Raw genomic sequence first — 12,839 nt, 5'->3', positions numbered from 1 at the left:
AGTTATATGCCAAGTATGATCCCACTTACAAAAGGGTATGTATATACACATACATACATATATACATACATACATAATACATATGCTTGTAAGTATATTTGTGTATACACAGAATTCTGTTTACTATACATATTCTGTGTGAATAATTGGAATTATGTCTGCTAAACATATTCTCTATGTCTATTTGAACAATGAATATCTCTTGGTAGGAAGAGTTCATTGTTTTGCCTCTTTCCTCTATATTATCGGTACTGTACAAAGCACATTATTATACTTTATTATAATAAAAGCAACAAATACATTTTAGGGTAAAATTCTCAATTACAGTAAGCTTAAAAATCACACACAGAGGACCAAATTATGATCTTTAGCTGATAAATAAAAAACTCAGTAGATAGAATGAAAACTTGTGTGGTGAAGCCAGTCATGGTGGTGCACACCTATCATCTCAGTACACGGGAGGCTGAGAGAGGAGGATCACAGGTTTGAGTACTATCTCAGTAATTTAGCAAGAACTTCAGCTATTTAACAAGATCCTGTATAAAAATAAAATAGGGCTATGGGTGTAGCTTGAGGTACAATGCACCTGAATTAAATGCTCACAAGAAAAATAAAAGTTGTGTTGTGAGACAGGTAGGAATGCAAACAAAACTTATTCTGCTCAGTATAAATCTAAAGTGGTTGATTGTATTTTGGGTGTTTCCTGGGGCATATTATGTGAAAATAATGAAAAATTTAAAATTTAATCAACTTTAAAAATCTATACCAGCTCACTAGTTGACTTGTTTCCCTTAAATGACAGACTCAAGTGGTGAAACATTTGATAGTTTAATAACAATACTAATGAGCAGTGGTTATGTAATCATAAATATGTACCAAGTACTTTTGTAACTTATTGTATCCATAGCCCTGTAAGGTAGATATTATTATGATCTCCATGAGGCATAGAAAAATTACATGAAACCGAAAAGCAAGAAATAACATGGTAGCTAAAATGTCTAAGAAGGGGCAGAGACCTGACTCAAATTTGGGCAATTTAATACCAGAACCTTAAGTATATTTTGCTATTGAATTACATAGATGATATGCAAAATCTTAAAGAACAAGGACACAAAAGATAATTTTCTTTTGATTAAAAGAATCCAACAAGTCCATTACAATAAGTCCATAAATGCATGTGATAAATCTTTTAAAGCACATTGTTTCTGGAAAGGTAAAGTCAACCCACCTCAAACAATTAAAGTACAGTCTACTTCATTCTTTCAATAGTGGAAAAACTGTTTATGCTAATATAAATGATTGTGATAATGGCTATTAATAATATTAGATAATTTATGAGATTTGACATGTATAGGTCAGCATTTGCTGTATAACAAACAAACTCAAAACACAGTAAGGTATCCAATAATCGCTTTTAAGGTATCATGCTTCCATGGACTAGATGGTTTAGGCCAGGCTCAGCTGGGCAGTTCTACCTCAAGCTTCTGATTAGGCTATACCTAAAACCAGATTGCAAGCTTGCTGGGTACCACCCCAGGTGTTCATCCTAAGTCTCAGGCTAAAGGCATTGTAGCCCCCTAAGGAAAACTCTTTGCTCATGGCCATGACAAGAGACCAAGAACAAGTTCAACTGCACAAACACATCCCAGGTGTTTGCTTATTTCACCTTTGCTAATGTGTCACTAGCCACAATCAATCATATGGTCCAGCTCAATAGTAATGAAGCAGAAAACTATATTCTACCTCTGGTGAAAAGAGAGGAGAGTACATATTTGTGAAATAATTTAACAACACCAATGACTAAATCACACTAGGACTTAAACCCTACTTGATGCTTTTTTCCCCCACTAAGGAATTCATCAGTACAGTGCCTGCCTCTTTTCGTTTGCATTCTTATGTTAAGAAGTGGGTCATTTCCATGGTTACAAATGATGGATCCGTATTTTCCCAGAGTCAAGTGATCTGATAGATTTGGAAGTTTAAAAAAAAGTAGTTTGAGGGAGAGATTTCTGTCCTCTTGATACTATATCCAGGTATTGGGAAAACTTGTCTTGCTCTCACAGCCTGGACACATAGGAAACTGAAGAGCAGTCCTTCTCATGCATGTGGCAGTCAAGTGGTCAAGGAGTGGGATGGGAGCCTTACCTGGTGTTACTGATACTACATCCAGGTATTGGGAAAACTTGTCTCGCTCTCACAGCCTGGACACATAGGAAACTGAAGAGCAGTCCTTCTCATGCATGTGGCAGACAGTCAAGGGGTCAAGGAGTGGGATGGGAGCCTTACCTGGTGTTACTGAGCGAACAACCACTGGTTTTTCACTTCCTGCCACAAAACCAAATCCCAGTACAGGGTCTCTCCTCATCTCCACCTTCCGAGGAGCCGGAGGGATGATCTGGCAGCTCTCAAACCGAGGGTCGTCGAATGGGATTGCCTGTGTCATGTGACTGTGGAAAAGGTACAATGAAGATAAACAGGCATCAGAATATAGATTTGGCATCAGCCTTGCAATCACATTCTCCCTAGCCCCAAACCCTAGTCTCTGTCTGGCAGAGAGTGGCAGAGAGCTAGAGTAATCCAAAGTCATACCTCTCTCATGGGCTTCTTATTGTTCCTTGAACGCACTTAGCTTGTTTCTGTGTAAGCGTTTGCATAGGCTGTTCTGCTAGCCTGGAATGCTTGTCCTGAAGATGTTGAGATGGCGCCCTTGCCTCTCTCAATCATCTTCCTTAAGAGCACTATGCTGAGCTGGATGTGGTGGTACTAGCCTGTAATCCTGGTACTTGGGAAGCCAAGACAGGAGGATAACAGGTTTGAGGCCAGCCTCAGCAACTTAGTGGGTAGACTGTTTCAAAAAGTAAAAAATAAAAAGAGCTGTAGGTATATCTCAGAGGTAGAATACCTCTGAGTTCAGTCCCCAACACACACACACACACACACACACACACACACACACACACACGAGGTCTATCATGGCATACCCTTGTATTTGTTTTGTATTTTGAAATACAAAACAAGTTTTTGAGGGTCTCATCACTAAGTTGCTAAGGTTGGCCTTTAGTTTGTGATCCTCCTCTCTCAACCTCCTAAGCACTGTGTCTACAGGCATGTGCTGCCATGTCAGGCTGGCATATTTTTTTAAATGGCCACCCTGCTCTCCCAACCCCTTTAACCATTTTCTGCTTTATTTCTAACCACAGCACCTGTCAATTTGCTATAGAATATATTTCTTCTTATCTTATTTTTATTATTTTGCTCTTCATACAAGACTGCACACTCCACCAAGGGCCAGAAACTTGGTTTTATTTGCTGATTTCTCTTGGGTACCTGGAACAGTGTCTGGTGCCCATTGATTCTCAAATACTTGAGCTAATAAGTAGAGAAAAAGATATTGCTTTGTAGAAAACAAGATGTAACAGATACACCAAGAAATTCCCTTGGAGGATTATGGACATGTAATAGGTGACATCTATGGTTTCCAGCCCCAGTGAAATTGAAGGGATATGGATTAATGTTGGTGGCGAAGACTGGTTATTATTCTGGTGCTTATTCTGGTGCCAAAGACATCCCCCTTTCCAAAGAACTTGAGAATTTAGCTCTTGGCATTTATATTCTGTACAGACTTTTGAATGATTTAAATGAATCTTTTCAACTTCCGGGAAGATGGCGACCGAGAAAAGCGGGGCTTAAGAGCCCCGCTAACAACTAATCTCCATTACCATAAAATCAGCGCCTTTCATAGCCAGAAAACACCATCACCAAAGAAACAAAAAAAATCTCCAGGCTCCAGAGAGAAAGTGGACTGAGAACAGAGCTCAGAGCCACAGAGGAGATACACCGGCCTCACGCCCGAGGCTGCGGCAGCAGCGCCATACTGCCGGCGGCAGCGGTGACTTCACCGGACGGCTACAGCAAGCCGAGGTGAGCTGCTGCGGAACAGCCAGGCAGGATTTCTCACCGCAGGTAAAATCTAAAGCTCCCAGTGGCTGAGCTCAGCACACGCTGCAGGGATTCAGAGTGGAAATCAAAACCAAGAAGAAATACGCCAGCCTCACGGCCCAGGGCATAGCAGAGGCGCCATATTGCCACCAGCGGCAGCAGCAGAGAATTCACCAAATCCAGTACAGCTACATCTGTGTACTCAAGAACAGTGAGTCAAATTGCGGGCCACAGAGGAGAAATCCCAGTACTGTACTCCCTGGGACTTGACCCAGTGGGGGAGAGGCGGTGGCAGAGATATCACACCATAGGAGAACGTGCAACCTGGAACCCCCCACAGTCTAAAGCAGCCTCTATCGACTCTCTGGGTCGGAGACTCTGTGATACAACCCAGTAAAGGAGTAGTGGGATCTGAGATACTACAGACTCGAGATCCAGAACACCTTAAGTAAAGTCATAGTGACCCAAGGGAAGAACCCAGAAAAGGCACAAACATCCGAAATCATGGGAAAGAGGAATAATACTGGAGCAATGAATGCCCACAACCCCACAACATCAGAACCCGATAAAACAGAAAATCAGAGATTTCTAGAAGATCAAATTAGGAAAATAACTGTAGAAATAACAGAGGTGCTTCGAAAAGAACTCAGAGAGAGCCAAAAAGAGATAAAGTATGCAATTAATGAAGTAAAGGCCTCAATTCAAAGCACAAACAACCGATCAGACCACATGGAGAACAGAATCTCACTCTTAGAAGATGATCATTCCAATAATGAACGCATAGTTTCTAATCTAGGAAAAAATATCCGACAGCAGGAATCTGATATTGAAGAAATATGGGCCCATTTTAAGAGAGCTAACCTAAGAATAATTGGAATAGAGGAGGGAAAAGAAAGTGAAACCAAAGGGATCAACAATCTCTTCAAGGAAGTAATAGCAGAAAATTTTCCAAACATAGAGCAAGAGGTTGATACACAGGTCCAGGAAACTTATAGAACTCCCTTTAGACAGGATCGGAGAAGAGGTTCCTCACGCCACATAATTGTCAAAATGACCAATGTGGAAGCCAAGCAGAGAATCTTAAAGGCAACAAAAACAAAGGGCCAAGTGACATTCAGAGGCAAACCAATTAGAATCACTCCAGACTTCCCAAACCAAGTCATGAGAGCCAGAAGGGCTTAGAGTAACATATTCCAAACTCTGAAAGAAAACAACTTCCAGCCAAAAATTTCCTACCCAGCAAAACTTTCTATCAAATTAGATGGAGAAATAAGAAGCTTCCATGACAAACAGAAACTGAAGGAATTTATGTCTTCAAAACCAGCACTAGAGAAAATACTCAAAGAGATTAATTACAAAGAAGAAATAGGTAACACACACCAGAACCAGAGAAACAAGAATTTCCATTCAACAGACAACTAAGATTGGTTATCTGTGGAGATTCATTATTTATGTTAGTCTTTTACCTATCTCTAAATGGTATTGTTTGCCTTTATTGTTTTAATTTTTAGGATTTCTAGTTAGAATATTAATATACCTTCAGATATAGCATTTGGAAATATTTTATCCCATTCTATTAGTAACTGTTAACTCTGTTAACAGTCTTTGGATATACAATATTTTGTCTTTGGATATACAATATTTTTTTTATTTTTTAGGGAGTTTGTATACTCTTCTGTTGCCTGTGCCATTGAAATAATATCCAAGAAATCACTGCCAATTTCAATGTTGTGAGGTTTTATGACCCAGATTTTCTCCTAAAAGTTTATAGTCTTAAGATTTATATTTAGGTCTTTTATCTATTTTGAGTTAATATTTGTATATGGGATTAGGTAAGGGTCCAACTTTATTTTTTCCATGTAATTATTATGTTTCAACAATATTTAGTTAAAGATTATTATTTCCACCACCAAATGTTCGTGGAAACCTTGTCAAAAATAACTTGACAATATAGGGAAGAATGTATCTCTAGGCTTTTATTTAACTCCAGTGGTTTATATATCTGCCTTTAGAATAGTACTACACTGTTTCAATTATTGTAGCTTTATATGGTTTGAAATCAGAAAATATATATCTTCTAGCTTTGTTCTTTTTCAAGATTGTTTTGGGTATCTAGAATCCATTTTCCATATTAGGATAGATTTTTTTTCTGAAAAATAAATATATAAATATATGATAGTTTCACCTAAAAAAGTAGAAAAAAATATTCTCTGGTAAGAAAGAAAGTAAAAAGAAATATTGAAATGTTATCTTTAAGTCATCAAAAGCTTGATATCAGACAAATGAAACTGCTATGTGATATTATCATTTTTAATTTTGGATAAATTGCTATAATACTAGATGTCAACCACTAATCCAAGCATGGGAAGGAGGGATGGGGAGAGAATGGGGTGGGGATCGGGTGGGGGCTGATTGGGCAATGTGTGCATGTATGTCTACAAAAGTTTGTATCCCAATATGATGTATGAATACAGTGCACCAATAAAAAAAAATGAATCTTTTCGCTAACACCTCAACTTCAGAAGCCTTATCAGTAAGCTGAACTGGAAATCTGTATGATATTCAGAAAGTTTCAAAAATGCATTTGATTCACAAAACAACCTTGAGAACAAGAAAGCCGAGCTGGTGTTGTTCTGGATATCTGTCCAATAAAGGAGCTGAGATCAGAATCATGGTTTATTGTGGCTCAGGGCTCGTGGCTGATATGCCAATGAGTTGGGTCAAAGAGCAGCTCCCATGGCTCCTAATGAAGTGTTCACTCATTGAAACTGTCCAGAGCAGCCTCCTTTTGGGGACAAGTTATTACTTTGAATGCTAGAAATCTCTTTAAAGCAATGTAAGCTAAGATTATTTCAATGGCATGGGCTTAATTCAATTTTCTCTCACTCTAATCTGCTTCAATAAGTAAAAGAAGATCATTTTCAAATGCCTTGGACTGTGCTACCGTATATACCATCTGGACAACATATTGTTAAAATGTAATATAAAGAAAGACAGCGAAGGAGGAGTCCTGTTGTCCTTCTGTGGATTTAATAAGAGTTAAGTAAGATCAATGAAAACCCTCTAGGCACTGTCCTTTGGGTGTATATCACTGTCTAGGAAAATTAAAGTTTAAAATCCCCTTTAAACAGAAATGAAATGTCTTTTAGATTTAGCTGTTTGTGATGTGGAACACAGGTAAAAAGACAACTAGTATGATGTGTACACGCTAACACTCATCTTTTAGCTTATTCCATCCTTAAAACCCTTAAAACCAGCCAGGAGTGGTGGTGAGGCCACTTAATGAGGCCCTTTGCAACTCAGTGAGGCACTTTGCAACTCAGTGAGACCTTGTTTCAAAATAAAGAATAAAAATAGGCCTGGGGGTGTAGCTCAGAGGTAGAATGTCCCTTGGTTTAATCCCCAGTACCATAAAAATATTTAAAAAACCTTATAAAAGCTGTTGGACTTCACCACCCCTCTCTACAAAAACCAAGACAGGGAAAGAAAGGAGCTGAGCTCATGCTCTTCTTAGGTGTGAGCCAGGGATGATTCACACCAGGTTTTCAGATGTTAAGTGTGTATACAAAGCCAGCTACATAATTGGCAGGGATTGCATAAAATAAAAAGGTGGTACCCCTCTTTCCTTTTCATTGAATCATTACAAACTTTAAGATACCAAGACTAGCATAATCATTCCGGTATTTGGGAGGCTAAGACAGGAGAATTGAAGGTTCAATGCACACCTCAGCAATTAAGTGAGACCCTGTTTAAAAGTAAAAAAAAAATGTAATGAAGCTGGGCATGGTGGCCCATGCTTGTAATCCCATCATTTGGGAGGTGGAGACCAGAAGATGGAGGTTCATGGACAGCCTTGGCTACTTAGTGAAGCCCTTTGCAACTCAGTGAGACCCTGTTTAAAAAAATAAAACATCTAAAAAAATAGGGTGGGGTACAATAGCTCAGAGGTACAATGCCCCTGGGTCCCATCTTTAGTACTGCAAAAAATAATGAAATTGGACTTGGGTGTATGTAGGTCAGAGGTAGAATGCCCCTTGGCTCCAAAGGAGATACTACAGAGGAGAAAATAAGGCAACTTAACTGAGGAGATGGAAGGGGAGAAGAAGGAAACTCTCTATAGCACATGATGTGCTTAAAAAAACATATAGATGTCAACAACTAAGCCAAGCATGTGAAGGAGGGATGGGGAGGGGATGGAGTGGGGATTGGTTAGGGGCTAACTGGGCAATGTGTGCATGTATGTCTACACACATTTGTTATCCCATTATGATGTATGAATACAATGCACCAATAAAAAATTTAAAAAGACAAACAAAAAGAATTTCAAGAGAGCATAACATTAAGCCCATCCCTGGGTCCTATGTGACTATGCAGGTCAGATGTCCATGAAGCTGGCCCTTGTAGTGTGCTATCTCCAATGTCCAAGTATAATTCTAAAAAAGTCCAGGCTCAGAGTGACATTGTTCTGGTCAAAAGATAGAAGTCTTTTTATGGAAAGTTGCACGTATTTTTTTTTGTGTGTATGGTACTGGGGATAAAATCCAGGGGCATTCTACCTCTGAGCTACACCTCCAGCCTATTTTTTATTCTTTATTTTGAACAAGGTCTCACTGAGTTGCAAAGGGCCTCACTAAGTAGCTGAGGCTGTCCACGAACTGCGATCCTCCTGTCTCAGCTTCCCAAATGCTAGGATTACAAGCATGTGCCACCACACCCGGCTGAAGTTACAGGTATTTGTCTGGGCCCAGAGATTAAACTGGCTCCCAGAGTAGAGCATGTGCCTGGGACAGGTGAAGGGAAGTGGGAAATGGTCATGTGCAGAGACTTGAGAGTAAGGGAGCTTGGAATTCAAGATGCTGAAGAAAGCAGCAAAACCAATGCTGAAGCTCACTTCCGATGCAGGGAGGCCAGGGCTGGGGACGAACACATAAGGAGGACCCCTGATTCTCCCACACTGGACCCTATTGGCTAGGAACTTGACCTCCTCATATGAGCCCTTCCAGGCTGGAAACAGGTATGGTGGGGTATGCCTGGAGGAGAACAAGGCCCTTTGGGCGTGGTGGGCACAATCAGGGTCTCTCACCTCCCATGCAAGGAAGCACCATCGCAGATGTGCCCTTCTCCTGCTATATCTAGAAACAATCATCTCCTTTTATCCCTGGATGGAACAAAGGAAGGGATGAAAGAAATGAGGAAGAGTAAGAGAGAGAGGAAGGGAAGGAGGAAAGGAGGTAGGGAGGATCATATTTTTGGAGCCTGGCTCTGAGTTCTAAGTTTTCACCATAATCCACAGCAGGTATATGTATGAGGAAGGCACAGTTTGCTGGAGCTAAGTGATTTGCTAAAGGTCACAAGTGCTGTGGAGCCAAGGCTGGCTTAACTCTCAGTTGCAAGCACAGAGATGGATTGAAGGATTCCATTCCTGCTGTTGCCAGCTTGGGAAAAGTAGACTGCAGGTGATCTCTAGTTTTGCTGCATATTGCAATCATCTGAGGAGCATAAAAGGAATCCTCATGCTTGGCTTGCACCCCAGACTCACCACATGAGAATATATGGGGGTAGAAATAAAGATCAGAGGTTTTTTTTTTTTTGGTGCTGAGGATTGAACTCAGGGGCAATTTCAGCCCATTAACTAATTAATTGATTTGTTTAATTTTGAAACAGGATCTTGCTAAATTGCTGATTCTGGCCTTGATCATGTGACCCTCTTGTCTCAGCTGCCCGAACATGGAGATTACAGGTGTGTACCACCAATCCTGACCACATTCATTTTTGGGGGGGGCTGAAGCAAGGTTTCAGAACCATTCACATGGCCAGGAAAGGTTAGGTGATAGCATATTTTCTAGAGAAGGGAATAAAAGAACACAGAAATATTTTATGCATATCTATATTTATGTTTCTAACCGCAAAATTCACAATTCCCAACCTATGGAATTAGCCTAGTTGTCCATCAACAGAGGAATGGATGGAAAGGATTACAAGCCTGTGGGATATGTACACAATGGATTTCTACTCAGTCATAAAGTATAACAAAATTGTGACATTTTCAGGGAAGTGGATGGAACTGGAGAACATTATGTTAAGTGAGATTAGTCAGTCACAAAAGTGAAGGGCTGGACGCTGTTCCTCATACGCTGAAGGTGGGGAGAAATTGGGACACAGGAGGGCCTCCAGACAGAGGAGGAGCACCCATAGTGGAGAGAAGGAGGGGGCCTAATGGGTGGAGAAGGGAGGGGAAGGCAGACTTGAAGAGGGAGACACCTCAATGGACAGGATGCACATACCCATACTTATCAAAGCCAATCACTGTGGTGAGCCGGGAAGGCAGGAGGGAGAGGGAGAGGGAGCGGGGTGGGAACTTGGGGACGGCTCAACGAGTGCTGTGTGCAAGTATGCCTCTAACACCCTGAACTGCATCCAGATATATGCATCAAAAATTATATAAAAATATTTTTTCTGATTATCCCTGGAGCAATGGTGCCAATGTAAAGTATTTAACCTATCTGTAACTTGAGTATCTACTTTCTACTACCTGATAAAGAATACCTGCTGTTTCAATGTAGCATTCATTAAATTAATATTATATTATAATATGGTAATATAATGTGACATTTAGTAAACATTAATTTAATGCTAAGCATTGTTAAGTCCAAATGCTTTCCCTATGTTCATTTGCTTAATCCTCCAAAACAACTCCATAATGCACCCCTTTACTCATTTACTCAATTTATAAAATGCCCACTGGGTTCTCTGTTCTGGAAATGTAAGAGAAAAGAAAGCAGACAAAAAAAATTAAAACATTCACTCTGGTGTTCAGAGACAGAAAATAAACTAATCAATTAAGAAAATATATAACATATCAGATCATTATAGATATTAAGGAAAAAATTAACACAGGGAGGGAGGGTGCTTCAGGGTTATATTGGGAGCTGGGGAGACACCTGGAAGAGGAACACTTGTAACAGAGGGGCCACAGATTGCAAAGGTCCTGTGGTGCAATGTGCCTAGTGAGATCTAGCAACAGCCTGGATGCCAGTGTGGGGTAGGGTATGGGGTTGGAGGCAGTGAGAGGAGAAATAAATTAGTAATGCGAGTGGGTGCATATTACACAGGAGTATCTTGGAAGGACTTGGTTCTTTGTTCAGACTGAGCCAGGAAGCCATTAGAAGGTTCTGAATGGAAATGTGATTCAACTGTTATCCTGAGAACAGACAGCAGGGGGCACTGGTGGGAGCAGGAAGAGCATTTCCCCCGCTCAAAGCAGCAATCCTGACAAAAGATAGCAATGGCTGTTACCGAGTAAGTAATAGAGGTGGCAGAAAACGCAGGCTTTGAATAGATTCGGAGGCCATTCTGGCAGGTGAAGGCTGGGGGTACTAATTTGGATCCTCCCTCCTGCACATATCTGTTCTCAGTGAGGATAAACAAATGAGTATATTGCCTGAAGCATCCACCTACAAGGGGGCAATTTCTCTTTTAGGAGACAACATTTTCTCAAGAAACACATGCCCAGGTATAGGCTGGGCGTGAGAATGGGTATGGTTGTTTGAAGCTTTGGAACCAGACTGCCTGCACTGGAGTTCTAGCTCTGCCACTTCCTAGTGTTACAACCCATGCCAATTGCCTCCTCCCTCGGTGTTCTGTTTCCTCCTCTGGAAAATGATGAAGTATTTGTACCCATTTCATGAGATAGCTGTGCAAACGAAGCAGAGGAGTAAATGGAAAATGCTAAGCAAAATATCTGGCATAGAAGAAGCACTCAAAAATAAGTAGCTGTATATTTTCATCTCCAGAGATCAATGGTTAAGAAAAAAAAATCCACTCTAAATATTATGAATCCGTCCAATCTTAAGATATGAAGATAAGTCGGGCGAGTTGGTGCACCCCTGTCATCCTTGTACTTGGGAGGCTGAGACAGGATGATGGCAGATTCCAAGCCAGCCTCAGCAACTTAGCCAAACCCTATTCCAAAAATTAAAAAAATAAAAAGGAGGCAGAGAGTGTAGCTCAGAGGCAGAATGTCCCTTGGTTCAATGCCCCAGGACATCCCCCCCGCAAAAAAAAAAGACAAACTGAACATTTCAAATACCAGAAGCCCAAACATCTCATTGAAATGCCTCACAAATCCTAGGTAGGCTATGAGGTTTTCCATTAAAAAAATATTATCAAATGCAATGATATAATAAATATAAATATGATTTGCCATGCACAAGGCAATGCATCACGAGAGAATAAAAAAGGATAGAATAAAATCTAGGCTCTCTAGTGACTGAACCTCTGCGAAGTTTTCCTTGGCTGAGTTTTTGGACCACTAAGTGACCATATAGTACGGGGCTGGGGAGGAAACCCGCATCGTGGGAAAACTGAGAAGCACTAATTATTTTCTCTGATGAGGAGAGTGGCAGGCACAGGCCCTTTTGCCTCAGATGCCACCGTCTCTAGGTCAACAGAGTCTCATGGTGGGCCGTATCACCTCATTGTTTTCCCACTCGAATAAGGTTAGGACCACAACCCAAATGCCTATCTTGCGGTCAATGCTTGTTCTTGCATTTTACTTTTGTTCATGCTTTTTCTCTTATCCTCTTTGTTTTGCTTGCGCATTGAGAATGACCTTCCAACAGCATCATTGCTCCCCTACTTGACAGGTTGCCTTTTTAAGAATAAATTACCCTCAAATAATCAACCTTCGTCCCTTTTCCAATACGAATGGATCTATACTAAAATATTCCCTTGTGAAACATCATTCTGTTCTTTGCTGTACGACAAGCAGTTTGGGACTGTATACTTGCAATATATTTTGTAAGGATGCTTGAGTCCTTTCATAATCCGCTGAAAACAACAATCTTTTTACCTACTGAACGACTGAACGTGCTTCAGTGAATTCTGATTCTGAGACTAGA

At 40.5% G+C, this 12,839-nt stretch overlaps 1 protein-coding gene across 3 annotated transcripts in view; it reads right to left on the bottom strand.

The window, feature by feature from the left end:
* The window catches only part of FRMPD4 (FERM and PDZ domain containing 4), a gene marked incomplete at both ends in the record, with an annotated part of 883,159 nt that overhangs the window by 102,041 nt on the left and 768,279 nt on the right, over positions 1 to 12,839 (bottom strand). For all 3 annotated transcript variants that reach the window (XM_080718734.1, XM_080718732.1, XM_080718733.1), the window contains one exon: positions 2,287 to 2,447. In XM_080718734.1, coding sequence (XP_080574860.1) covers positions 2,287 to 2,447 — 161 coding nt within the window. The remainder of the gene's footprint in view (positions 1 to 2,286; positions 2,448 to 12,839) is intronic.

This window comes from Muscardinus avellanarius, assembly GCF_963383645.1.
Source record: "Muscardinus avellanarius genome assembly, chromosome: X".
Lineage (NCBI taxonomy): Eukaryota > Metazoa > Chordata > Mammalia > Rodentia > Gliridae > Muscardinus > Muscardinus avellanarius.
The sequence above is the reverse complement of the archived record's forward strand: the minus strand, read 5'-3'. Positions and strand labels throughout refer to the sequence as shown.